Genomic DNA, 26,927 nt, shown 5'->3' with positions numbered 1-26,927 from the left:
TGAGCCAAGGACCTGCTCCATTCATCAGCCTGAGATTTATGAGGTGCACAAGGCTCCAGTTACCCTGCTGCCCCTGACTGATGAATGAGATGTAGCTGGTTCCTTCCATACCAGAAGCAAAACAAGCCCAGAGGAGAGAAAAGCCATCATTTCATCAAACTCAGCTCCTTCAGTCTCTACCAGGGCATGAAATCTTCTGCCATGAGACCCCTCACACCCACAGAAGGCAGGGGCAGCGCTCCAGCCCACGAAGGCTGAGCCTGTGTCCCCCCAGCCTCTCTGCACAGTCCAGCTTTGCTCATGTGAGATGCTCCAGAAATAGAAAAAGGATTGGAGGTTTTGGCTACTCTGGATTCCTCAGGCCCCGGGGCCCTGCTGCCCCAGGCTGGTGCTGGGCTCTGCTCATCCATCCTCCCCCATAAATCACCCTGCTGCCATTTCCCTCTACCTCGTGCCTGGCTTTTCTCTCACCCAGGCTGTCTCCAGACGCTCAGCGAGAGGATGGGCACAGGCAGTGGAGAATCACTCCTCCCCAAACCCAGAGGAGCAGCCAGTGACACACAGCTCAGAGTGAGCCTGGCAGCAGCCCTGGGGTCAGGAGGCAGCAAAGGGACCTGTCAGCAGCCATCTGCATGGCCTGGGCAGGCTCTGGGCCAGCGAGCTGCCTTTCCTCCTGCCCTGTGCAACCCCTGCCAGAGGCCAGCACGATGAGCAGGCTGAGCACATGGAGTGTGCTCAGAGAATTGCAGCGTCCTTAAAGGCTGCCTAAAAGCATTTAGTGAAAACAACTCTCTTTGTAAAGTACCCCCATCAATAAAAAAATGCAAAATTTTGAAACAGATCATTAAGAAAAAGCTAAAAAACATCCAGATGCCACCAGTGAAATTCTGCATTACTCTCTGCTTTAAAACTGGAGTGATTGCATCACTATGGAAAGAAACCTGGAGATTCCTCTGCAAAAATCCACATGGATAGAGTGAGCAGATAACTGTTTATTATTGCACATAATCCAGCAGAACAACCGACAGAAAACTCTGGACAGTAGTACACAGATTGTAGTAAACAGCTAGCAAAATCTGTGATGAAGGTATTTTTGTGTGAAGAGTGAAAGGTATCTGCATCTTTGTAAGACCTGAAAAGTATAACACAAAATCCTAGTCAGTTTTGAAAGCATGCAGTTTGAGGTAAATCTGGTATTTTGCATCTAAGAAAATGAAATCCCTAAGGGGCTCTCTCTCTATGTATATATATCCATATCTCAGTGTAATATGGATACAGTTATATGTCACATAAAAGCAAATCTACCTACTTTTCTCAGAAGGTTACTAGGAGGAAAGCACATTACTGAGTGCGTATCACATGCATAAAAAATGGGGGGGGGGGGGGGGGGAAGGAATTACCTTAGCACTGTTGAAAAAAATCCATTTTTGTGCTTAGTGATAAATAAAAGCCCCTCAGGTCTCTCAATGGAAATTGTCTTGGTGGTGAATAAGAGCAGTTGGGATATTGAAACTGCAGAGTTGGCAAGTGAATGCCAGCAAATGGAGACAAAACATGAAAGGCAGCAGAGCCTGGGGTTTGCAATACATTTATATTTAAGGAAAAAAAAAACCACGAAAATAAGCAAATTGCTACTAAACTATGCTCTGTGAAGTGTAGATGATGCTGCACAGCTTTCTCAGGACTGGTACAGCCACATGGCTTTTAGGAAAGGATCACATTCACTTCTCCCACACTTAATACCACATATTTGCTACTGTGGCAATGTTCCTGAGCTCAATAAGGTTAAAAAATAGACTTGGTTCACAAAGAAAAGTACTGAATTATTCTCACTCTCTTATGCCATAACTAGAGTAGATAAATTAGGTAGGTTCTGCCCCATGTCTCCAGTGAGTGTAAAACCCCTGTGTGTCTGCCACTCCATCTCTGAAATCCTTTCAGACTGACCTTTGACGCAGACCGGGCATCTGGTTTTTTCCTTAACTATCATTTCCCCATTCTTTCCAGTCCAACAAAGTTTTCCCACCCAGTCCTGTGCTGTGGGACTTCAGGATACACAGAGGTGCACAACCAACTATAAATAACATCTCTGATTATCTTAAAAAGGGATTGAAAATACACATTGCTCTTAAAAGAAGGAAGAAACATGTCCAAGCACTCAGCCTCACACTAAACTGCAACTTCATCTGTGCCGACTTTCTAAGCTCGCACTGCTAAGGATCAGAGCAGATCATGGTGGAAAAATCTCCTTCCAAAGGTCACTCCCTGTCACAGCTTTGGGAAAATGGGTGCAAATCGCCTCGGCCTCAGCCTTGCACACACGAGCAACAGCTACACTGCCCCACTGTACTCTGCCACTGCTGACAGCCTGGCTGCTGCATATTTCTGAGCCAAACACCCAAATACACTTCAGTCACTCACATCTCTGCACCTTTTTTCTTTCAGGAATAAGGTAATCTCTCCCATGATAGCCACCCTGCATCCTCTGCTGGAAAGTCTGTTTGTTGGGTGCAGTGAGAGGCCAGGACCCCTCCACAGCCTGGCACACCAAGGGGAGGAACCTGCAGGTGTACAGAGGCATTTTCAGCAAGACCCTCCTTTTCACTGTAACTCACAACATTTTCATAGAAAAAAGGGGTAAAGGGACAAATTCAGCACACCTACTGCCTTTCCCATTGCAGTGGGAAGCCACCCACTGCAAGCTGCTTCTGGGCAGAGCATTGTTGGTGGCAGGAGAGTACTTGGATGGTGCCTGGTCCCAGAAGAGGCCCCATCTCCACCCAGAGCACCCCCACAGGCACCAACAGCCTTGGATCCACCAGTCCCTCACACCCCACCCCGCGGCCCCATCCGTGGTGCTTTGGCCATGGGCAGGACTCGGGTCACACTTCAACAAGCCCAATTTCAACTTGCTCCCCCTCTCAGTCCTCCATACATGGAAAATGATGCCAGGTGACAGGGGAAAGGAAAGACTTTCTGTTCATCCCTTTGGATGACTTCCAAGCACGGAGAGCAGCGCCGTGCACCCCGAGCCACGGCGCGGCTCTCATGAGTCATTCTGGTTGCTGGATTGCTTCATCTCCATGCCATGGATGACAATCTTTGGAAAATCTCTGACACTGTGTCAACCAAGGGAGTTACAAAACACATCAGTGTGCACGCATGAGACCTCCTCACTCATTTTCCTACAGCTACAGATAAATCCCTCATCCCTGGCATGGCAGGACAGTTGATGGCTTTGGTGAGAATAATTTAAGGCAACTGCTATTTTATACAAAGAAGAGGAGACCACAGTGCAGAAACTCTGGCTTTTCCTTGGTAGATTGCAGAGGCCAGCCACAGCCTGGGAGCAGGAAACTGAATTGATCTTCAGACACTCTCATTTAAGGTTGATGTTTGCAGTGCAACCTTGGGATCTCAAGTCCTCCTCTTAGGTGTTTCCAGGTGGCTGAGCTTTAATCCCCGCCAAGGTCTGAGGTCTCCACCAGCAGCAACGCCTGTCCCAGACACAGATAAATGTCAAGGGAGAGCAAAACACATGACCAACACATTACCACAGCTGTCTGCAAGGCTGAGTGAGACTAAAAACATGAGAGAAAGCAGTGCTCAGCAGAGCAGTTTTGTCCCCCAGGAGGTCTGGGGAAAGCAGCCCAATATCCTCACAGGGGCTCAGAGGTGTCTCTTGTATTACATTCACAGGAGGCTCAAGGGTCAGGTTCAGCCTTGTTGGCAGATTTTGTTTGAAATATTTGAGCCCAAGACAAGTCTTGTGCAAGCTCAGGACACTTTCCTGTCTGTAGGGGTACCACAGGTGAGAAACCTCACAAGATTTTATTGCCACCAAATTCAAATGCAAACCCTTATCCCAATTAAAGTGGAACCTCTGAGCAAGCTCCAGTCTTACAGACATCTTGATTCATACTTATCTTTAGTAAAATAATTAAGTAACAACTGCTGCAGAACTAGTACGGGTGCAATTAGAGCTGCAGTTTTCACATTTTTCATATGTTCTTGCATCTTGCTGGTCTGAGTGCCAAGAAATATTACAATGCACAAACTTCCTGCGAACAGCCATGTTGAAACAGCAAATTGAGAGTGTTTCTTGAAGCATTTGCAGTGTTTGCAGTAAACAAATTTCAAATTTAACATCACACACTCTTGCAATGGAATTCTCACTCCATGAAACATGCCCATGGTACTGGGAAGGCAAAACTATATGGTGGGACTGTATCCCACCCACACAGCTCTTGATTTTGAGAAAATGTATGAAATTATGACGTAATTTCATGCAATAATTTTATGACATTTTATGAAAAGTGAGTCAACCTTAAAACATCCAGTGACACCTACAAATGGATGATAAAATCTCATTCTGATTCTTACCTTGTTCAAGAGGCTCATCATGTCAAAAAATGTACAAATAGGATGGCCAGACCAATGTTCAGTAAGATGACCATGCAGATCACAATTGTGTTAGGTCCCTGAAGGAAAAACACAAAACAGAGTATTACACACCACAGCTTGATTCTGCTACTCAAAAATACCACAATCACCCCCTCCCAATGCACTGAAATCTGGCACTTAACAACCAGCCTGAATTTCAAACTAGTGGAAGGTTTATCCTATCCTATTCCTACTTCTTCCCTGCAAATTCATTTGAAGGATGTTAAATCAGGCTTCTTTTGCAGCTAAATTAGATTAAAGCAGACCCTGACCACAGGAACATGAACTCCTGACCCACGTCAGGCTGCTCCTCCCAACTCCCTTCTGCATCCACATTGCCTGCGTTTGTAAACTTGCCATTTTTAATATCATAGACTCATAGAATGCTTTGCTTGGAAGGAGACCTTGAAGATCATCTACTTCCAATGAAACCATGTGAGATTGCTGTAATTTCAGACCAAAGTATTTCCAAGCTGTGCTTTTCTAAAGTCACATTGGAATCATTCATGTCCAAAGGACTGCAAGATGGGACTCAGAGGCCTAATAAAATGTCTGGGTTTCCAGCTGTATTTGCTAAGAGCAAAATTAAGTTTCAGTGACTATATTTTAAACCTGTGAAATTGGCTGGTGATTCAACACCACAGTTCAGCTCATGAGGTGCCCTTACAGCAAAAAAAGTAATGGGTAAAAGAGAAACACACTTGAGCTTTTCCTGTTTTTTTTCCCCCAACTTTCACATCCAAGTTGGTTGGTAATGGGGTGGGAAAAGAAGGTGAGAAAAGTGGATAAAATTAATTGGAAGATGCCTGGTTTTGCACAAATTTTGAAATATGACATTACTGAAAGCCTATCTGCCCAGGTAAAGAGAGGAGGTCAAAACAGGAGGGTTATGGATGTCATGGCAAGCACCCAGGCAGGGCAGGCTGGAAAGGCGGCAGGAAAGGGGGATGCCAACACTCCTCAGCGAGCTCTAGGATCCCAAAAAGAGCCTCTGGGCACTTCTTGGCACCAACTGCAGCCCCAGGGTCTGGGGGTCTGCATCCCTCTGGGTCCTGCCAGACTCGTGGGGAACAGTAAAGGAAAGGGAAAGGTGGCTCCCAGGAGGCTCCCAGGGATGCCCCACGTCACCTCTTCACACTCCTCCGCCTTCTGTGCTGCCACCGCTGCCGCCGCCTGGGCCGGGCCGCGCTTGGCCCCTGCCTTGGGCTCCGTCCGGCCCGGTGCCCTGGCCTCAGTCTTCCTGTCGGCCGCGGGCTCAGCCCGGCCCACGGCCCTGCGCTCAGGGCTGGGGCGCTGCTGCGGCTCCTTGGGGCGAGGCGGCTCCGGCTTGGCCTCTGCCGCCACCGATGGCTTCTCCTCGCGGCCCTGTGGCGGGCCAGGGGTGCCCCCCCGACGCTGGAGCTCCCCCCGGGGCTCCGGGGAGGGCGGCTCATTCTCGGGGAACTGCTCCTCCTCATAGTCCGTGGCGGGGGTGACCGGCGACGTCCGCACGGCGTAGCTGTGGTAGCCCTTGAAGAGCTCGACGTCGGGCTCGCGCGCCATGCGCTGCAGCGGCCCAATCTCCATCTGCTCGGCGGGACGGCCGCGGCCCCGCGAGGCCGGGCGACCCTCGCCCTCGGAGGGTGCTGGGCTGCCATTGCCCGCCCGCCCGCCCGCCTCGGCCCAGCTGCCCGGACGGAGGGGCTTGTCCTGCCGGGGGGCCGCCTTGGCCCGCTTGGCCTCGGGAGGGGTGGCGGCGGGGCTGGGGGCCGGGCTGGCGCGGGGCCGCGGCTCCTCCTGCTCGTGGAGCTGGGGGCTCTCGGGCGGCGTGGGGGGCGGCGGGGCAGCCTCGGGCCGCGGCGCCTCCTCCTCCATGTTGACCGCGTGCTCCGCGTTCTCGATGATCTCCTGCAGCAGCTTCCGCTTCTGGTACTCGGGGCCTGCGGAGAGAAGGGCTGGTGTGAGGAGTCACTCTGGGACAGGGGACAGCGGGGTACCCCAGTGCCATGGGTACCCCAGTGCCATGGCTCCATCGTGGCGTCGGCAGCTGTGCCCCCAGCAGCAACGGGTTTGGGAACCGTGGTGCAGGGGTCTGGGAGAGGAGGAACTCCCAAACCAGACCCTGCTGCCAGGAGGAAGTTCCTCCAGGAACTCCCAAAGGCTCCAAGCCTTATTGTGGGCTGTCCAGTTGGGAAGAGCTGAAGGAGCAGGCAAGAGCTGCAGATAAGTTTAAAGAAAACAATGAAAATCTGCAGCCCAGCTTCTTGTGGTCACACAGATGGGTCATGCTTGGGCTAAGGAGGATACAGCTCCCAATGAACTTTGTTTATTTTTTTAATTTAATGGCTAGGAAACTTTTCCCTGTGGCTTCCTTGGTGTCAAATAGCATGGTAACTTCACAGGATACACAGGACGACCAGTGTCATAGGGAAAGGCAGGGTCCCCAGATTATCTATGTGCCATCCATCATGATAGGAAAAACATGTTTCTTGTATATGGAACAGGGTTGGAAGTTATACAGCCCTCTTGTCTGTCCCGAGCTCCAGAACAGCAGCAAAATTACCTGGCACCATCATGAAAGGTGACTCAGGGCTTCAGATTTCATTTTGGCCTCATCTCACACACTGACTTGTGAGTTCCTAGCAACATTGCCTCACTTCAATTTTTCACCTGTCATTAAATCTTTACTTCTTATTAACCCTACTACAAATTGCAGCCCAGCCTGAGCCAGGGGAATTCAGACAGAGCCTGACACTGAAGATATCCACCAAAATGCATCACTAAAGAACTGGGAATATCTTGTGGAATAATGACCCTCCACAGTGCTCCACATGCTGAGATGTGCTGCAAGAAGGGTCCCCACACATCACCATGATGCTCACAGCAAGTGAGAACAAGAAGAGCATCATGCTCCTCCTGTGCACTGTGAGGTCGCAGAGCAGCTTCTCTGAAAGCAAAGCACCTGCTCTGGCCTCATTCTGCTGAACCCCAGTGATGCTGATGAGTGCAGATATACAGGGCTTGCTCTGTGCTCCTGAACAACACTGTAGATCCTGGAGCCCCATTGCCTCTGCCTGCCTTAAGGTCCCTCTCCTCATCTCCTCCATCTCAAGGATTGATGCAAACCTGAGTCTGGTTGGGAAATTTGGCTTGGTGCTTCTTTTGCTCTCCTAAGTCAGTGGTATGATTTGCACACTGCTACCTCCTGTCCATTCAGGCAATGCCTCCACTCGGAGGAACAGTGGGGAAAAGGAGGGCACTGATTTCAGCTGCTCTGCTCTGCCTGCACACTCCTGTCAATCAGCAGATGACCCATTCAGGGCCATTTATTTCTGGCTGCAACTGAGTTATTTGGAAGTCATTTCAACAGTTGCTCTGACTCCTCAAAATAGGCTGCCTGCAGCTCCAGGCTCCTTGCTCTCTCCTTCTGCTTTCTTCTCTTCCTGAATAATTTACAACACAAAAACCCCTAACTGCCTGGAGGGCACACACTCAGCTCTCCACCTTCATCTTCCAGCACATTTCAGCAAAGGGTTTGGCTTACATCCTTCTCTAAGTTACCAAGGATGATACCTTAACTAAAATTCAGGGCTCAAGAGTTATTAGGGATATGGGGCTTGCTGAGCAGGATTGCCTGTGCCAGACACAGCACAGTCAACCTGCCAGGATAGCAGGGAGAAATACAGCTACCAAACACAGCTGGGCTCTCCTGGCTGTGTGAGCAGCAGCTCTCAGTCCTTGCAAAATCCAAGGCTGGACTACTGTCTGTTTCTGTTCCTGGATGGTTCAGCTGTGTGAGAAGAGATATATCCTTGTGCACTTTTGGAATTTAGAGGTTTAAAAGAATCATAGAAGAATAACATACATCAGGAGCTTAGAAGGCCACGGAGAGAGGCCAGGACCCAAGTGAGGCCCTACACAACAGCAGCAAGAGGATCCAGCACCTGAGGAGCCAGGAGTGGAGGTCAGGCTGCCCCAAGTGCTTTACAGAGACTGTTTCAATTGTCTCATTCAATTGCCATGGGTGGAAAAAATAATCTAGCTAGATGTCCAAAACCTCTCCATAGGGATTCCAGTTTCCTTTGTTTCTGTTCTATAAATACCCCAGTGTGCAAAGGGTGAATGTAGAACTGTGAGCAGCAGCTGGGGGGCTTATGTCAGGATCAAGAGACATTTAGCCATTGTCAAATGAAGTGCCATGGGCTGGCTCATGCCCATGCCCAGGTGCTCTGGTGTTTCCCCACTCAAAGCCAGCTCCAACAGGCAGTGCTGGGTGCTGTGGAGGAAGAGGCAGCCCTCCAGCATGGTGTTTTCCCAGCTCATAGGTGCAGGACAAGGCGAGAGAACAGGGAATTTAGGAAAATCTGTCAGCATGACTCTCCCCAACAAGGCACCAGCTCTGAGCTGTTCCCATTTCCCACTGTGTGCCCTGTGCTGGGAGTGGTACAGGAGATGCAGAGACACCGAAATCAGAGCAGGGGCAGGTGTCAGGTTTTGCTGAGCACAAGTCAACCTTTGGCTTCTACCCCCAGTTTTACCACTGTGAAAGTCTCTTGTGATCTTCCCTCAGTAACCATGGGACACTCACTCCAGGCAATAAATCCAGATAATAAGAAAGACAGGATGAAAATGTAAGCACTTATAATTTTATTTTCTGCTCTGTTATTACCTTCCCTCTCTGTAAAGGAAAGTTTTCCAGGAAGAACATATCTCTAGCTAACTCAGTCCAGGGAAAAGTAATGGCATTCACAATGCTGATTCTAATATCACATTTTTCATCTACTAATCCTCAGTGCTTGGTCTCACAGAAAGAACCTCCCAAGTGTTTACCCAGCCAAATAATTAGAAGTGATACTAACAAATTAATAGAGAATCAGGGAAATAGTATTTTGTATTAGCTGCTTTCTTATAGGATATTACAGCCCCTAATTAGCAGAGTTTGATTGTTCTGAGGCCCCACAGGATACGGGTTTGTGAGTCAGTGTGCAACACTGTTCCAAGAAAAAGCCACAAGGGATGTATCTACAGGAGAGCTGCAGACAGCCCCGAGCTTGCTGCCTGTCCTGCCTGGTGTTCTGAGGGCTTCGGTGTGTGGAAAAACATGAGAAGCTCAGAAACTGTGGGGTTTTCCTCCAGGCTATGGTAACATAGTGAGTAAAACGGTGTCAGGAGGACAGCAAATCAGCCAGGGCAAGGGGCTGGCTGCAATTGAGCAAAAGAGGATTTAGGATAGACAGGAGAGCATTTTGTGGAGTTATTAAGCGGGTGAAGCACTTGAACAGATTGCCCATGGAAATTGCAAGACCCCTCTTGGAAGGTGCCTCTGATCCTACCTGGCTGGTAGAAGTCTGGGGAGAGCTCCCTGGCCATCATTCTGGCTATGCCTGATTCGTTGTTGGCTGCCTGAGCTGCCTGCTCAGACCCTTCAGCCTTGGCTTTGGCATGAGCCGTCCTGTAGAGAGAAGAGGGGAGAACAGTGAGCACCCCCTGAGCCAAGGTCACCCCACTCACACAGCAAACCCTGGCTGCCACCAAAACTGAATGAGCCCAGCTGGCATAACAGCACTCAGAATTTGCCCACATGACCCAAAACCCTACACTCAGGCAGAGAAGAGCAGATTTTCAACATGGAAGGGGCCCAGATGCTCAAGGGTGAGGTGGAAAGGCTGCATGTAGGGAACAGGGCAGGTGCATTTGCACATGTGAGCATGTTCACATGCTGCAGTGAGGCAGCAGGCACTGCAGAATGGGTTCCTTGCTGTGCTGCTCAGAGGAATGACCAAGGCATCACACAGGCATGGTTGGTGGCTGAACTCCTCTGTGTGTCACCAGCCCTGAGCTGCTGCACCTTGCCAGAGGCAGTGTGCCCCTGTTCAGCACACAAGAGGGGTTTTCTCAGAAATTTCTCTCTTGTAGCTCTCCAGCAAACAAAATGCCTTGTCCAGGAGCTCCTTTACTCGCTGCAGGCTGACAGGCTGATCTCACCTGAGCTATTGTCTCCCTCTCAGCTTGGCTCTCTGAGTCCTTTCCACTCCTTCCCCGCACATCTCCTCCTTGCTCCATAGGGTTACAGGCTATGGGAGTTATTTTACTGGCCGGCTGTCATATTCCTCACATGCCTCAAGCTTGGGGCCCTGTGATCTTCCTGCTAAAAGCAGGGATGGCTTTACAGCCCAGCTGCTCACAGTCTGGGAAGGAGCTGACTTCAAACAGCAACATTGCACCTTAAAAATAAGGGTGGGTGAAGAACAGTATATTCAGCTGCTTTGTTGCACTCAGGTCTTACTCAGAGGTGCCTTCCCCATGCTCTCACTGACAGATTTTCCAAGGCTCCCCATATTCCCTGTTTCATGTACAAATCCACATGTTTTTGTGTAATAAGCAGTTAGCATTCCTCAAACTCCAATTCACCCTAAATTACAACCTTTAATGTGGTCTCAGGGTATCTGATGAGCCCTTTTGAGATGCAGGTTGGTATCTCATCATGTTTTAGGACAAAAAAGGAGGAAAGATTTAGTTCTCATTCCTGCAGTGAAAACACTCCAGAGGAATTTATGGACTGTTAGTCATGAAATGAGGATTGATTCCTTGCCATTAAACTGAGATGCAGTAGGAAGACAAGACAAGCTGAAGTCTGAATACTCAACAGGTGCAATGAAAAGATGGTAGAAATGCTGTTCTGAGACCCTTTCAAGGGAGAAGATACACACACATGCCATTCTGAGTAGCTGCAGGGAAAGAACTGAAAGTAGGGCATCAATCCCAACTGATACAGGCAACAGTGTGACTTGACAAGGGGCCAAAAACACTGCTCAGGGCCCTGTGATAGAGAAGAGGGTGCAGAGCTGCTGTGGCTCAGCCTGTCCCTCCCTGGAATGACATCCCATGCTGCTGGAGCCATGATTCACCTCCCTGCCCACACTCACACGTTATCTCCCCGCTTTCTCTGCAGGTTGAGCTGCCTCAGATTGCAGTCATTCTTGGTCTTTTTATCCAAAACTATTTCAGCTCCTGAAAAACCCAGAGACGTGATGAGGCAGAAAACAGCATTTTTAGGCTGCTGCTCGCAAGCAGGGGGTCTGAGCCAGTTCTGAACAGAGAAAGCACCTCCTTTTTTGGTAGCTATAATCAGCATGATTAATTCCACTATAATCTGGCAGGGGCCAAGGGGAATGTGCCTGTGCTCTCCATGCCTGGGGGATCAGAGTGGGCTGGGTGTGCTGTGCCTGGGGCACACAGCCTGCCTGGCGCCGGCCCCAGGGAAGAGGCTTTCCAAGGGAGGATCCAGCTCTCGATCCTGGCAGGACGTGCTCCAGACCCTGCCTTTGTCCTGCTGCTCCTGGAGGATGAGATTCACCATCAAGAGACAAAATTCTCCCTTTCAGTTGCTCTCTGAGCCAGGCAGATGCTATCCTGACCAATTCCCAGACAGACAATCACCCAGCTGGCCCCAGCTGGAGGAGCAGCAGGCAGCTCATGGCAAGTGCTTTCCTCAAAGTAGCTCCCAAAGAAGTAATCTGGAAGTGCACTAGATGTGGGGCCTGTTCTCACCAGTAAGGACAGAGCTGGACATGTCACCAAGGGGGTGCAGATGGCTCCTGCATGCTCAGCTCTCTCCCAGCACCTGGGGACAAGACAAGAGAACAGGGCTCTCTTGTGGAGGGCTGCAAGCAGCACTGCATCCCTTGGTGCCTGGGGATGTTGGAGGTTGAGGTAGCTCCCAGTTATGCTTTTCTTCTGCAGGAATTTTGCTTTCCTCCAGAGAAGCTGCTGGATGCTATTTGACTGCAATTCCTGCAGAAGGAGAGATGGCAAGACCAAGAAGATCCAGCCTGGGCTGCAGTGAGGATGCTGTGGGTGGTGGGGAGATGAGCCATCGCTGTGAGACACCACAGCCCTAAGGGTAGCAGGGCTCTACATGGAGGGGTGTGAGGGCAGGGACACTGGGGCAGCTCCTGGGCTGCACACACAGAGCAGTGACAAGAAGCTGAACAGTACAACTTTGGCATCCTGCACTGCCCCACGGCAGTTCTCACTCTGTGGGACACAGCTGACCTCTGCTCCTGTCCCCCTGCTTGCAAAGTCATCCAGAGGTGTTTGATTAGGGGGGACTATTATCAACACAGCTGCACTTTTAAATCTGGCAGCTCCAGCTGACCACACGTCGGCCCTGTCGGCATCCCAGGAGAGCACTGCTCTCCCAGCCAGCCTGGCCCCAGCAGGGATGCTGATGCCCTGTGCTGGGTGCCTCTGTTGCTGAGATCACTCATATGGCAAGGTGAGGAACGTTTGGCTTTCAGAGACATGGCATGGTGTCTGAAGTTCATCTTTTCTGGCTGAGCTGCACATCCCCAGGACACCAAGGGATACAGTGCTGCTAGCAGCCCTCCAAAAAACCCACATTGAGGGTTCAGTGGCATTATGACAAAGCCCAGCCTAGAGGAAAAGGTCCAGCCATAACAATAACATCTAGCTGGCCTCGAGTATCCCTGAATTTATTATTTATCTGCCTGGCTGGCAGAGCCTGGGAGCTCAGCACAGAGGAAAACTTGGCCCTGGCAGCAAAGCAGGAGACAAATGCCAGCCACCCTTGGAGAGCCCAGTGCATGCAGCACAACAGCCTGTCCCATCCCTCAGCCTGGGGTCTGCCAGGAGCAGGATCCAAGGAAAGAAAAAGCCCAGGGAGGTTTGAGGGTGTCAGGAAGGTGATTTTCAAACCCCAGAAGTGCAAGAAGAAAAATTTCTTCCAAGGTTAAGATCTTCTCAAAAAGCAAAACAAGCTTTTGCAAAAAGGAAATAACAGCCTTAACAAATTTGATGCTATTCATCCACACTTTAATCAGGGCCACACTTTTTTATTTACTGCTGTTGTGTTGTCACCTCCCAGTAACTCTGCAGTAAACAGCCCCTGCAAAAACCAGCAGAGGAGAAAGTCTGGAGATAGAGGAGCTCAGCGGGAACCGAAACACAGACCCAGGGGCTTCAGAGCAGCCAGCAGCAGAATCCAAAAGACCCTTTTCAAGGCAGCAGTGGAAAATGAGCCACGAACAATAAACACATCCAGCTGGAGGAAATAAACACAAAGAGGGACCTTTACAAACCCACACCTGTGCTCCCCATCCCAAAAGGCAGCACTGCCAGGATGAACGCTTCCCAACCATACCCTGAGCCATCTCCCTGGGCAGTGCTGTTAAAAATAGCTCCAGTGAATTCTTTGCAAGGAGGAGCAGCAGCTCGGAGCCGAGCTGAGGGGAGGCATGTGGGCAATGTCTGCAGCCCCTGTCCCAGCCCTGCTGCCACTGCCTCCCGGCTGGATCGCAGCAGCTGCTGGTCTTCACACCCCAGCAGGACGGGAGGGTTAAACGCATCTGCTGCTTTATTTGCTCCTCTGGCATGGCTCTAATGCTCTAATCGTTTTTGTACTAGTGCAGGACAGAGCACCACTCCTGTCCTTCCTGGCCATCTCCCAGAAACACTGCCTGAACCATTCCTCCAACTGCTGCTGAAATCCCCCACGGACACACGAGCCGCAGCTGAGCACCGCGCTAACAGGTGAGGCCCAGCCCCAGCCAGCACCCCGTCTCTTTGGACAGTTTATGTGGTTTTGCACATCCACATTGGATTAGACTGCAAATGAAATTGGAATTAGCAGGGAATACTGCAAATACCAGACAGGGCTGGGGTGCCTGAAGATGCAGCAATGACCTTGCGGCTAGAAATAGTGGAAGAGTTCAGCTCTCTGCCCTCACATTTGCTTATTGGGGGAATGTCAGACCTGTCCAGTGCTGTCCTTCCTTCTCCAGGGTCCCCCTTCTCCTGTTGATTCAGCAAACCCTGAGCAAGGACCAACTCAACCTCCAGCCCAACCCATTCTATGATTCTATGATTCTTGCCATTCTTGATATTAGGAGCTGTCTAGAAGATCATTAAGCAAAAGTAATTAATAAGTCAGTTCTAGGAAGAGAGTCTTCTGCTGAACTCCCCTCTCCTGCAAACTGGCTTTTCTACTCCCAGCCGAATCCCTGCTCCAGCATCCAGCAGGAATCATTCTGTCCTTATGAAGAAACTTAAAATAATTGTTTGTCTTGGCAGGAATGTTTGCAGCACTCAGAAGGGATCAAGGGAAAGCTGAAGAAGTGTTTTTGTTAATGGCAACACGGTCCCTTCTCACATCATGAAGTGCACACATCATGAAGGGCAAGGGGACACACACCTGGGCTGGGGCTGGGACTGGATGCCATTTAAAGGTCCCTTCCAGAATTCTGTGATTCTACATCCTGACTAGGACAGAACTTTCTGACTTTTCCATTTGACACCCTGTCTTCATACTTGTGTCACCTCTCTAGCTGGAGCATCCCTTTCTCCCTGCTCAGTCCCAGTCCATACCCTTTGTGTCTCTCCCTCTGCCTGCATGCAGATACCAGCAAAACTCTGCTACCCTCATTTGCCTATAACCAGCCCACAGGACTGAAATTCCCTCTTCAGTCCCCCTCTCATGCCACTTTCCCTGCCCTCAGTCAAACCCATCTGTCCCATCCCGTGGGTGTCCTGCTCTGACAGACAGCTGTACCATTCATGTTCCTTTTGCTCCATCACTCACATGCATACACCCACTCCACTTCCACTCTGACACCCCTGGGGTGCATGAGCCTTTGCTGCTTTATAGTACGGGCTCTGCACCTGCAAGGTGTGATCTAAATTGTGAAATAAGCACAAATCAACACAATTTGCATCCTAAAGGAAACACCTCCATGCTACTGAAGCAGAAAGCCAAAAAGAGAAACCATCTTGACTTTGCAGAGCAGCTCACGAGATGCCCTAGGCTCTTCCCTCTTGGTACCAGCACTTACACAGAAGTGGTAGCACTTTGTACATGCCCAAGTTACTTGGCTGGATAAATCAGATCTTTTCTCCTCCTTCCACAGAAAGGGCATGACCAGGCCATTCAGCCCAGAGAAAAGCATCCTTTTCTATGCAGTGCTTTAGGAGCACAGGCCTGGCAGAACTCCCTGCCACCTAACGAGCTCAGCCTTTATGATTACTTGGTGAATTTTTAAAATACTGAAATGTTATCCTTAGCTCTAAATAGCTCTGAGCTACTTGCATCTTTCACTGAGGGATACTTCCCTTTGGAACAGTTAAAGTGATATTAATCTTTCAGCAGACAGATCTGCAGCTGTCTTCAATGAGAGGACAACCTACTCATCCCAGCCCCACGTACAGGAGGATCTGCCCCATCAGTCTGTGCCAGCCCGAGTGTCCCGGGAGCCGAGCGGCACTGGGTGGCCAGCGGCCAGCAGGGCCATGCTGTGCCACCCTGCACAGAAGCCCATGGGCTGTGAGGAGCCCGTGGGGCTGGCACAGCCCACAGCTGCTCTCTGTTTCCCCCACAGCCCCAGGATGCAGCCAGCAGCTGCCCAGAGCTGGCTACAAAGGGAGCAGAGCAAGCCAGAGCCTGCCAGCTCAAAGGGCTGCTGGCACCAGGATGACACCCTGACCCAGGGACACTGCACCACGGGCAGGACAGGCAGCTCCTGGCTCTGCTGGAGCCTGTCCTGACAGCACAGCCAGGCTGGGAGCAGCTTGTCAGAGCATCCACAGAGATATTTTTGGGAAAAGGGGGATTTGCAGCTGCCAGCTGGACCCTCTCCTTCTTCCCCTGGTTTTCAGGGCCACTCTGCTGCTCTGGGTGCAGATTGAGTGGAGCCCCAAGGAGCAGGAGCAGGTCCCTCAGAGCAGCACAGCCTTGGGAATATGCCCAAATGCCAGTGATTTATTCCAGCTTCCAGGACACCCTTACCAATGGGGCTCAACAAATGTCCTGGTGACCCTGATTTAATTAAGTACTACTGCAGGATGAAAGGAGCTGGGTTATCCCACTGATTACTGCATCAAAACATCTTTACAGCACAGATGCAATCAGGGTCCTTCAGCCTCTTCACCCCCTGTGTGCCCCTGTCTGGCTGTTCCTGCAGGGGCTGCTCCCTGTCCTGCCCTTGGAATTCCCACTTCCAAGAAAGACCAGAGATACAGCAAACATTTGTTTTGAGGGAGCCTGCCTGACCCAGGAGCTCCTGCCCAGCCCCAGGCTCTGCCAAACAGACAGCATCCATAAGAGGAGTGTGTTTTACCAGACTGCTGGATCCACCAGCATTAAAATGGGTCAGAAAGTCTATGTTTTCACTCTAAGATTGTTGGGGTTTTTTTCAACCAAAAGTTTTAGCACCTTCTAAATCAAATATTTTTCAGATTTGAAATCTGAAAACCAAATAATAATCCAAACCAAAAGAGTGAGGAATTACTGAATCTGTTTTGTTGGTTTTTTTCCCAAGTCAAAAAAAAAAAAAAAGCAGAATTTTTTTTTAGGAAATGAAGGCATATTTCTTAAAATATTGCATTTGCTCAAAACCCCAATTACTTATCAAAATTTAAAGTAGGAGGCTTTTTCTCCGAGTCCTGTAGGTCTCTTGAGTTGATGTTCACAGATCTGCGGTCCAGGAAAAAGAGGAGATGGAGCTGGGAGGGCACCAGCCCACATCCCAGGCTTCAGTGCCTGCAGCTCCCATGCACCTGTACCCAAGGTTGCTGAGAGCACCCAGGCAGAGGGGACACCAGGTCCCTGCCAGCCCTCAGTGAAAATCATCAGGCTTTGCAGGAGCAAAATGAAAAAAACTTGGACTGAAAAAATCAAAGGGGTCTGGCTCAGCACCAGGATAAGCTGAAAAAAATGCCCCTCCTCCAGGAGAAGGGAGGGTTTCTGCATCGCAGGCTTTCTATTTAAATTGGACGTTTTTACTTAAATATTATTTCTTTTTCAAGATAAGACTATTTCACATTCCACTGAAATGAGGATAATCTCTGCGCAAAGCATGGTTGAATTCAATGATTTCAAAACCCAGCTCCCTGCTGGCTGATTGCAAGCATTTGGATGGGAGTCAGAGCCCTCTTGTTCCACGCAGCAGCAGATCAGTTGAACGGGATGCTATCATTTTCCACAGTCATTTTTACAGATTAAAGTCACACTTCATCTTTCCCCTTCTGTGTTTGTAAACTGTTGAGATAAGGATTTCCCACAAGGTCAGAATGAACAGCCCATTAATTCCACTTTCCCTGCCTGGCTGGCTATCTGAACTGTACCCATCCCTAGGGCTGACATCCTGCCATCCCACCTCTGCTGCTCTTGAGGGGATCCCTGCAAGACAGAGCCTCACTTGCCTCAACCCTGATAACCCAGGAAGCCCTGGAGAAAGCTGTGTGCTGTCCAGCAGATGCCTCCTCCTTGGAGCTACTGAAAATGCATGCTCCCTCTTACCCTAATAAGGCATGAAAGTGCCTGAGGAAATTCATGTGAGGTGGGTGGAAAGCAGATAAAGCCCTGCACCCTCCTCTGGAATCAGAGCACATCCCGTGTAAGGAGCATGGTGGGCCAAAAATGTGTCAGTGCTGGAGCTGCAGCCAGCCTGGATGAGGCTGCTCGGGAGAGGGCTGGAAGAAGGAGTGAAGGCATCACACCATCACTCACCCCATGACACTGAATCCCTCCAGCCCACAAAGCCTCACACACAGCCCCCCGCTTTGTGGGGGGACACACTGTGGGTGTCCTGCAGCTGGATTGGGTGTCTGTTCCTGGCTCTGGACCCCAGCACTGGGGATTGCTGTCCCCACGGCCACACCAGATCAGGAACAGAGAAGAGCTCACCCAAACCCTACAGCCTGCACTGCCTCCAGTGGATGGGTGGAACAAGGATTAGGCAGAGGTTTGAAAACAGCAATATTTCTGCAGAGCAGGAGACTGCTGTGCCACACAGAAAGAGGGAGAGTCCCAGTCCTGGGCTTCAGCTGGTGCAGAAACAGATGCCAGCAACTGGGTTTCTATTAAGCAAGGGTGGTGAAACAGGATTATCCTCTTTATAAACACACCGAGCTCTGTGAGAAACATCTTTACTGGGATAGTGGGACTGAGGAGCATCCCCTCAATGCTGTGTCCTGGCACTCAGCTATAGCAGGGAGCCATGTGGCTGCCTTTGCTTCTTCCTGTCCACTGACTCTCTGAACCCTGTCCATGGAAGTACTAAGATGCAGATTCCCATTATGGGGGTTGTGAGGCAATCAGAATTCCTGGATCAGCCAGAATACCCAGCATCAAGGAGCTGTGCTCAGCTCAGGCCACTCCACTGCCTCCAGGTGTGGCTGTACCTTGCTAGAAGTGACCCTTCCACTGCATCCCAAGGGGAGGTGAGGGGTAGTCCTTGGTCCCCTACACCTCCATGCACTTGTCATTTAAGCCCCATGAGAGCTCAGGCTGTGACATTTGTGATCTTTGGTGTCTGCAGAAATGCTGCTCACAACTCTCGTGTCCCTCCCCAGCAAATAGCAGCCAGTAACCCACCCGGGGCTGGGAAAAGCTCTGCCCATCTCCTGCCTGCTGCTGCTTCCTAATTACACACCCATCCCTCACACCTGGGGCTGTGGAGTCCTGGAGCAGAGAGATTGTGAGGCTGGGAGAGCACAGGAGGATCAGTTGCTCCTTCCTGTCTGGCAGGGCTGTCCTGAGCCGTGGCTGCTGCTGCTGCCCACGCTCACAGGGTGGCCATGAGCATCCTGCCCTCCTCTGGCTTTAGACCTAAAGGTCTGGGAATGTGCTGAACTCCTGAGTGTCTAATACCTGCGCCTCTAGCTAAAAGCACATTTTTAAAAAATCCTTTTGCCTTTTCAGAGCAAACCCAAAGTCTGACTCAACAAACCCAAAATCCCAGGTCTGAAATCTCGCCTCAGGGGAAGCTGAGCTGTGCTGTGAGGAGCACCAAGGCCACCGTGGCCACCAGCCCAGCACTGCATTGGACACAAACCATACCTCACCAAAGAGGTGCCTCAGGAAGATATCCCTTTGGCTGCCCACTTTCCCCACCAGCAGCCTAAACCCCCAAGAGCAGTGGGGACAAGGGCAGAGCTGTGCCGAATAAAGCACCTTCCGAGTGGGAGCGCGCAGCCCAGCCCCAGCGGCGTGGGCTGCCCCAGCCCCAGCTCTCAGCTGTCACACTCAGGCCACGCTGATAAAGCCCTGCTCTGCCTGCCCTTATTTAGTCAGGAGCCTGTGCTGACTGCAGCGATTTTGGGACGTCATTTGCACCACACAACCGCGTTCCCCAAGGAGACGCTCGCTGCTGCCCGGCCACGCAGCCTGGAAATGCTGAGCGCAGGGAGACAGCGGCGACGCTGCCGGGAACGCAGCCAGGCAGAAGAGCCTTGGAAAGTGATACAGGAGCTGCCAAGAGCTCTTGTTATTTGAAGGGAGAGCTAAGATTTACCCCAAAGTCATGGGTATGGATAGAAAACCAACTTAGGCTTCAAAACCAGGCCACAGCTCACACTGTGAGCAGTGCCCATGTGTTGGTGGTGGGGAAGCCACATCAATGTCATGCCTGGCACTGGAGCTCTGTTGGGCTTTCACACAGCCCAGGCTCATCCTAATGAGCAAACCCCACTGCATCAGGAATTGATGCCCCACACTTCAGAACACAACCTAGAAATTCCTACAGATATCTACTGACATTACATTAAAACAAAAATAAACCTAAAATGTCTTCACTTATAGTTGTACTCTCCAGGTACAAGTCATGCAGGGGCTACAGGGCCGGCACACAAGTACCAACTGGTGAAGCACAGCAGCCTCGAGTATCTTGCTTTCCTACTGATCCCGTGACTTCCAGCAGATGTATCTGAGGTGTTCCTGCCAGGACATGCACCCTTCAAAGGATCTCAGAGCTTGGCCAGACCCGTGCCTTGCAGGACACATGGCCAAGTCCCTCCATTGATTTAGGTCCAAGTCACTGGGAAGCACAAGCATGTGCAGAAGCAGACCACATCAGATACTGCTGCAATGGGACAGAGGTAGGATTTGCAGTATTTACACTCATTTTGTCCTTAAAAAGCACCCGAGAGAAGGAAATCCCCTGTAAAAGCTACCCAGCTACTGAGCACATAAGTTTCAAAAAATCAAAGGTTCCCCCTGCAGACAGTCCTGCCCTTCCTCTTACTTTATTTATTTTAATCTGTTCTGAAGAGATGAAAGCCAACCATTTTCATGCTTCTTCTCCCTGTATTCTGTGGGACCACCCTCCCCACCTGACAGGCAAACACATGCTGCTCCCCAGGCACAAGGAGCATCAAGTACCCAGGGTACAGAGCACCCTGTTCTGTACCAGCCCATGTGCCCAGAAAGCTGCAGGGCAGCTGCTGCACACCTCAGCATGGCTTGGAACCAGCTCACTCATGGCCTGGTGGCAGCTGTCCCCTCCTCACAGTCCCCTTCATCTCCCAGGAGGTGAAGCCCCAGCTGTGATCCCAGGCTCTCCCCGTGCTTCTCATCCACCCCAACTTTTTTTCAAAGGAGTCCCCAGCCAGGATGGAGTGGGGGAAAGGGGAGGGTGGAAGGACAGAGCAGGTGCCTTCACCTGGCACTGCAGGAACAGCCATGTGCCAGCTCTGACAGGAATCCCTTGGGATCACAGCAGGAAAGTCCTGCAGCACCAGCAGTGCAGGGCAGGGCTGATGAACACCTCGTGGTGTGTGTTAAGTGTGTTAACCCTACACCCATCCATGGCCACCCCTGGGCAGGAGTAAAGCTGCCAGCTGCCACAGAGGCTGCATTCCAAGCAGACTTTTCTCCTGAGTGAGAGCAGCCTGGGTGAGGATTCACACTCCAGCTTCCATCAACCATCCCTCCAGCTGGTCTCCAGAGCTGCTGAGGGACGTGCCCAACATCTGAGCAGCACCAATGGGCTTTGCATGGGTGCTGACCTGGATGGGCTGCTCAGGAGAGCATGGCCCCATGCCAAATGATTTCCACTGAAATAATGAAGAACAGAGCTGTTCTCAGCTGACAGTGAGATGATGTCCTCAGCTTCCTGCACAACTGGGAAAGCAGCTGGATTGCCAAGCCAGGAGGATTCAGGAGGGAGCTGAGGAGGCCAGGGCAGCACTGTGGGGGCAGCAGAGGCAGTAGGACAGGCAGTAGCTGGCACTGCCCACGGCCCTGGCTGGAACACCCAAGTGAAACAGCATTGTTTCACTGGGACAGGAGCTGTGAAGCTGCCTCAGACACCCTCGGAGCAGAGCATGGGGCAGGGGAGCTTTGGTGACTACACTGACCATTGTCCCTGGCTGTCACTGCTCTCCTGCCCAAAGCTCCCAGGCAGGGCACCCCTCAGTGCTGCTGCCAGCCCCCAGCCATGCACCCCAGGGCTCGGCACGTGCCTGGGATTCCTGCAGTGCAACTGGCCCGGGCAGCTTCCAGTGCTCGGGCTCGTTTTCCTCGGAATTTCTATCCCTAAAGAGCCTTTTATGGTGCAAAAGGGAGAAATCTGTCCTTCTCCTGGCATTTCACCCCCAGACAGCAGGAGGGCGGATGTTACAGCAGTTTAGTTCTGCAAGGGGCTCCCCCGAGTGCCACAAGCAAATGAAACTCCAATGTCCATGTACAACAGCACAGGTGTGCAGAGGTAGCTGGGAATTTGCACAGCCCACATGCTGTGTCCTGATAATTAGTGCCTAGTAATAATCTTACATACAGAAATGTCGTATCTTTCCCCAGGAAAGGATGGGTGTAGCCTCAAAGGCATTTTTTTTTGGGTAAGGGACACTGCCATCTGAGGAGAAACATAAATGCTCCATCTAGAAAACTCCACCTCACAGTTATGAGCTCAGGCAATGCTAATGATAGTGCAGACCTTCTATAAACTGTAATAATCCATTTTCACAATCTGTCTGCAATTACTCTGCCCTGGGTGTGGAAATTGAGGCAAGGTTCAAGGCCAAAGCAAAAGTTGTGGCAGAGCTGAGGTTTAAGCTAAGGACCTTCTCCAGGAAAAATTATGTAGATTTACTCTCTAGCCCAAATCTGAAGTGAAAGGAGGAGGGAGGAGAGCATGAGTCAGATTTACAGAAGGCATCAGGTAGAGAGAGCAGCTCTGCCCTGAGCAAGATACACCAGGAATAAACACTGATGGCAACGCTGAGTTACAGTTTACAGGACACGCAGCCTCCTGAATTCCCCTCTCCCAGCGGGTCCAGCTCAGCTGGAAGCTGCAGGAACAGCACTGGGATTCCACACTGCCAGCGAGCACAACCACCCCTTCCCTGCCCAGCAGCCACACCACTGCAGGGTCTGCTGGCTGAGGGCTCCCTGGAGGAAACCAGCTTCCACGTCTTATTTCCTCCAGCTCCAAGGTTTCCTTAATAGGAAATTATTCCCCGGCTGCACTGGGGAGGGATGCAGTCCCCCGCCAGGGCAGCGGGCGCATTCCAGCCCCTGACTGAAAACACTGCAGAGCCTCTTTTGATCCAAAGTGTAAATAGTGTATAATAAAAAGAGGTTTGTGTAAACCAGCCAAGCTCTCGGGGAGCAGTGTTTGCAGCTCCAGCCTCCTTATTCACGCCCTAGCCACACGCTTTTCCCGGGCACGGCAAAGCTGGTGTTGGGCTGAGCCTGCCCTGCCAGAAGGATCCAGGGCCCCACGCCACCCCAGCCTCTTATTTTTATCCTAGCTGGCCCTGCAAGGAGCTTCACTTGAAATCCTGCTGGGTTTTCTTCACCAGTCCCTGAAGCAACTGAGGTTTTGATTAAAAAAAAAAAATCAATCGTGGTCCCCACAAAATTTGGAGAAGAAAATTTGGCCACCAGGAGAGTAAAGTGGGGATTTCTCCAAGGAGTGGAATGGGATTTGGGAATAGGTGTCCTCCTTGCTTATTTCCCTCCTCTGGTTGATAATGAAGTAACTGATAATTAAACAGGAATGAAAAGGAGTGAGACAGGACAGCCATGGAGTCACAGCCACTGCCCATCAGTTGAGCAAAGCCTGCACAGAGTGAGGTTTTCTTGGTGAGGTCAGGTGAAACCTCAAGGACCGTTCCGACCACATTTCCCCAAGGAAGAGGAGAGGAGAGAAGGCTCCCAGATCTCTGTTCTCTGCCAGGTCAGCTCTGAGACTGGCAGGAATGCTGCAGGAGGAGTGTGCTGCCAACACAGCTCAGACACAGGCAGGGATGTGAGCTGGAGGAGGAGAATTTCCCGTGCCCTTTCCAGGCAGACCCTGAAGCCACTCTTATTTCCTCTCTCCTCCATCCCAGGAGGGACAGTGGAGCAATTACACTCAGCTGCTAAAATTGACAACCCTAATGCATCCCACAAACTTCTCCCAGAGCCACATTGGAGGCTCCAGGGCCAAAATGTGTTCTGCTGCAGCCCCAGTTTGTCTGGGACAGGTCTGGCTGCTCATAAGCCTGTTGGATTTACCACCATCAAACCCTCTGTTTCTCAGGCTGCCCCATCAGTGCCCAGCAGCTCTGACAGCCTGGCACAGCATCAGGATGCTCCCCGTCCTGCTGAGTGCCAGGGCTGGCAACAACTCCTGCTGTCCAGCACCTCCCCTCTGCACCAGGGCTGCAGGGGGACAGGAGAGGGGATGAGAATGAGAACAGCTCCCGAACACACGGGATGGGGACCATCCCCACGGGAACCTGCGTGCTGGAGCTCCAAGCACCCACCTGGATGCCGCAATCTCCGACTTCTGCCGGGCAATGGCCGCGGCCCTCTGAGCCCCCTCCACGCTCCTGTCCACCTTCTGCCGGATCTTGGCGCTCTTGAGCGGTATCACACGCTTCTTCATGCCCTTGACCAGGACGTTGTGGCGGTACTTGCCCTCCTCCTTCTTGCCGTCGGGCAGCGTGGTGCAGCCGTAGCCGTGCCGCAGGTTGTCCAGCCACTCGCCCTCGTACTTGAGCCCGCTGGAGCGCTCGCTGACGCCGAAGCCGGCGCGTTTGTCGTTCTTCCACTCGCCCATGTAGGTCTCCGTGGTGGTGGCGTCGATGTCGGACTCGAAGGGGGTGTACTCCTCGCCCTCGGCGCCCTCGCCCAGGCTCACGGTGGAGGTGGCATCGCTGGCGGCCGAGCTGATCCCGCTCTCGCTCTTGAGGAAGCTGACGCGGCTCTTCTGGCTGGCCAGCGACGACTTGGACTCGGACTTCTTCAGCTTGCCCAGCAAGGAGCCCCTGCGGAAGAGCCCGCCTTTCTTGGGCTTGCCGGCCTCCGCGTCCGCGTAGAGGCTGAGGGCGAAGCCGCCGCGGGTGATGGTGGGCGAGAGGGGCAGGCTCTCGGGGTTGGCGGCGGGCGAGTCCTGCTGCGGCAGGGTGCCGTTGCTGTGCTCGCTGCGCAGGGAGGACAGCGAGGTGCGCAGCGGGGAGCGCACCACGGAGGCCATGCCGTAGGGCACGCTCTGGCGCACGCCGTAGCCGTGCCGCATGCCGTTGGTGAACTGGCCCTGGTACGTGCCTGCGGGAGACAAGAGGGCAGCGTGAAAAAGCGGCCTGGTCCCGGGACAGCGAAGGGAGGTGAGCTGTGGGGCCGCACTGACCCCGGCTCCGCTGGTGCTCACCCGCATGCGAAAGCGTCGGTGGCCGGGGAGCCGAGGACACCAGGACAAGAGGCTCTGCCGGCAGGCGACAGCTGGTTGCAAAGGGACTGAGGCACCGGGGGACACTTTGCAGACCCAAAGCCACTTACTGTACGGGGTCTGGATTTTCATCCAGAGCAGGGAGCGGGAGGCAGCTCCAGGGGTGCAGTTTGGGCTGTGCAGAGGGTGGCAGCAGCCCCAGCGGGCATGCGAGCTGCAGTGGCACATCTGCCCTTGGCTTGGTGACAGTCCCTTTCAGCCTGTTGTGCAGCCTGTCCCTTGCAGGCTGCCAGGACCACTTCCAGACCCCTGAGTCAGGATCCCACCTGTCCATGGACTGCCCTGGTGCCTGAAGCCCCATCTCCTTGGCACTGACTTATGGCTTCTCTGAGTTCCCAAGATCAAGGCTTGTGCCACACTGCACAAAGCAAGAGATGGGCAAAAAAGGGAGGAGAGGAGCAGCTCTGTGTGAGGTTCCTTCAGCTCTGCCCCAGAAAGCAGCAGCCCACCCCACTCCTCCAGACCCTGCTGGAAAGGGCAGATGGTGTCATATGATGGGAGACACAGAAAGGATCGGTTCACCACGGCCAGGGCTGCACCTTGGGTACAGCACCCTGCTAAGAACCAGCAGGACTTTGGCAGTGACACCTTGAAGGACTGGGACACTGCCCCTTTCCAGATGCCCTGATCCCAAAGGTGAGCACATTTGCAGGCTCCAGCAGAGTGGAGACCCCCACTCTGACTTTTCTCACTAGGATTTCAAGAGACTTAAATTAGCTGCATCAGAGGCTCCACAAAAAGACCTTCTGGGAAGGACAGGGGGCTGGGGGGGCAGCAGGCAGCCCTCACCCACAGCTCCCACCATGCCAGCACAGGGAAGGTCAGAGCATCCCTGAGCCCTGTGGATTGGGATGGGATGGGATGGGATGGGATGGGATGGGATGGGATGGGATGAGCCATTTTTCCAGCCTGGCTCTCATCAGTCTATAGATGCAGTTGCCTCAGAAACCAGCAAACCAGCCAAAACAAAGGCAGCATTCCACTCTGCTCCTGGCATTACAGGACCTGGGATGGGCCACCCCAGACCAGCACCCCCCCCAGACCAGCTGCCAGCAGCTCCCTCAGCCTGGGGCACAGGCAGAGGGTGATGGGGGAACACAAATGCCTTTGGAAAGGCCATTCTATTCCTTTACTCTCCCAGGTGCTGCTTCATGTAAGTGAAGGGTCAGCTGTGCTGGGGCTATTTTCACAGACATCTGTCCTAAACCTGCTTTGCAAAAAGCAGTCACCCACCAGAAGACACATGATTTGGGGAGAGCAGACACTCCCACGGTCCTGGGGGGGCTCAGCCAGGGCTGGGCTGAGATGGAAGGGGGTGACCCATCTTCAAGGCATTAATCTCCCCCCTCAGACACTATTACTGAGCCCAGGGATGACCCTGCTCCCCAAGGAGCAAATCCAGTTCCTTCTTTGGCAATCGTGGGAGTGCATATTTTACAGTCTCCCAGGCCACTTCTGCAGCATAATCTCTCCTCCCAAGCTTCAGGTTTCGTTGAAATCCTCTTTGGACCTGCCTGTGGAGTGTTAACTTACAGTGCTGAGGGCCAGGAAAGACAAGAAGTGCCCGAGTGAGCAGCAGCTGCTGCCCTGGGTGAGCTGCCCACCCTGTGACACGGGGATTATGGGGTCCCTGTAAACAGTTGGTCTCCCCTACAAAAATGTAGGGGTTCAAGTAGTACATGGCATCTGCAGACTGTAGCCAGCCATGGGGAGCCATCTGCTAGAGCAAGGGGCCATTTTCCATTTTCTTGAATGAGTTTAAAGCTCTTCTAGGGAAAAATAAGGAAAAATAAGCATGGGTTTGGGCACGAGTCAGGAGTCAAGGACCATCACTGGAAATCCCAGGCATCTGGGCCTGTTTCTCACCATGCTCCCAAATCCCTCTCCTTAAAGTGGTGATGAGTCTTCCTAGTGCAAAGTGAAGTTGTAGAGACCCCCCAGAGCCCCCATGTCCCTCCCTGGTGAGGTCAGTGCTCCATCCCAGCCAGCGAGCAG

The 26,927-nt window shown here is 52.0% G+C and overlaps 1 protein-coding gene across 2 annotated transcripts in view; it reads right to left on the bottom strand.

Annotated features, from left to right (window-relative positions):
* Window positions 1–972: 972 nt before the first annotated feature.
* The window catches only part of JPH2 (junctophilin 2), a 31,737-nt gene continuing 5,782 nt past the window's right edge, over window positions 973–26,927 (bottom strand). Inside the window, exons 2-6 of one of the 2 annotated variants that reach the window (XM_041478692.1) lie at window positions 23,968–24,751; window positions 9,756–9,874; window positions 5,572–6,362; window positions 4,384–4,481; window positions 973–3,497 (exon numbers count right to left, since the gene is read on the bottom strand). In XM_041478692.1, coding sequence (XP_041334626.1) covers window positions 4,401–4,481; window positions 5,572–6,362; window positions 9,756–9,874; window positions 23,968–24,751 — 1,775 coding nt within the window. In that variant the 3' untranslated portion in view covers window positions 973–3,497; window positions 4,384–4,400. Of the gene's footprint in view, window positions 3,498–4,383; window positions 4,482–5,571; window positions 6,363–9,755; window positions 9,875–13,256; window positions 13,487–23,967; window positions 24,752–26,927 lie in introns of those variants that run through there. The other variant, XM_041478693.1, reaches the window with a different exon arrangement.

This window comes from Pyrgilauda ruficollis, unplaced genomic scaffold (genome assembly GCF_017590135.1).
Source record: "Pyrgilauda ruficollis isolate IOZ18807 unplaced genomic scaffold, ASM1759013v1 scaffold46, whole genome shotgun sequence".
Classification (NCBI taxonomy): Eukaryota; Metazoa; Chordata; class Aves; order Passeriformes; family Passeridae; genus Pyrgilauda; species Pyrgilauda ruficollis.
This window is presented reverse-complemented; position numbering and strand designations above follow the sequence as displayed.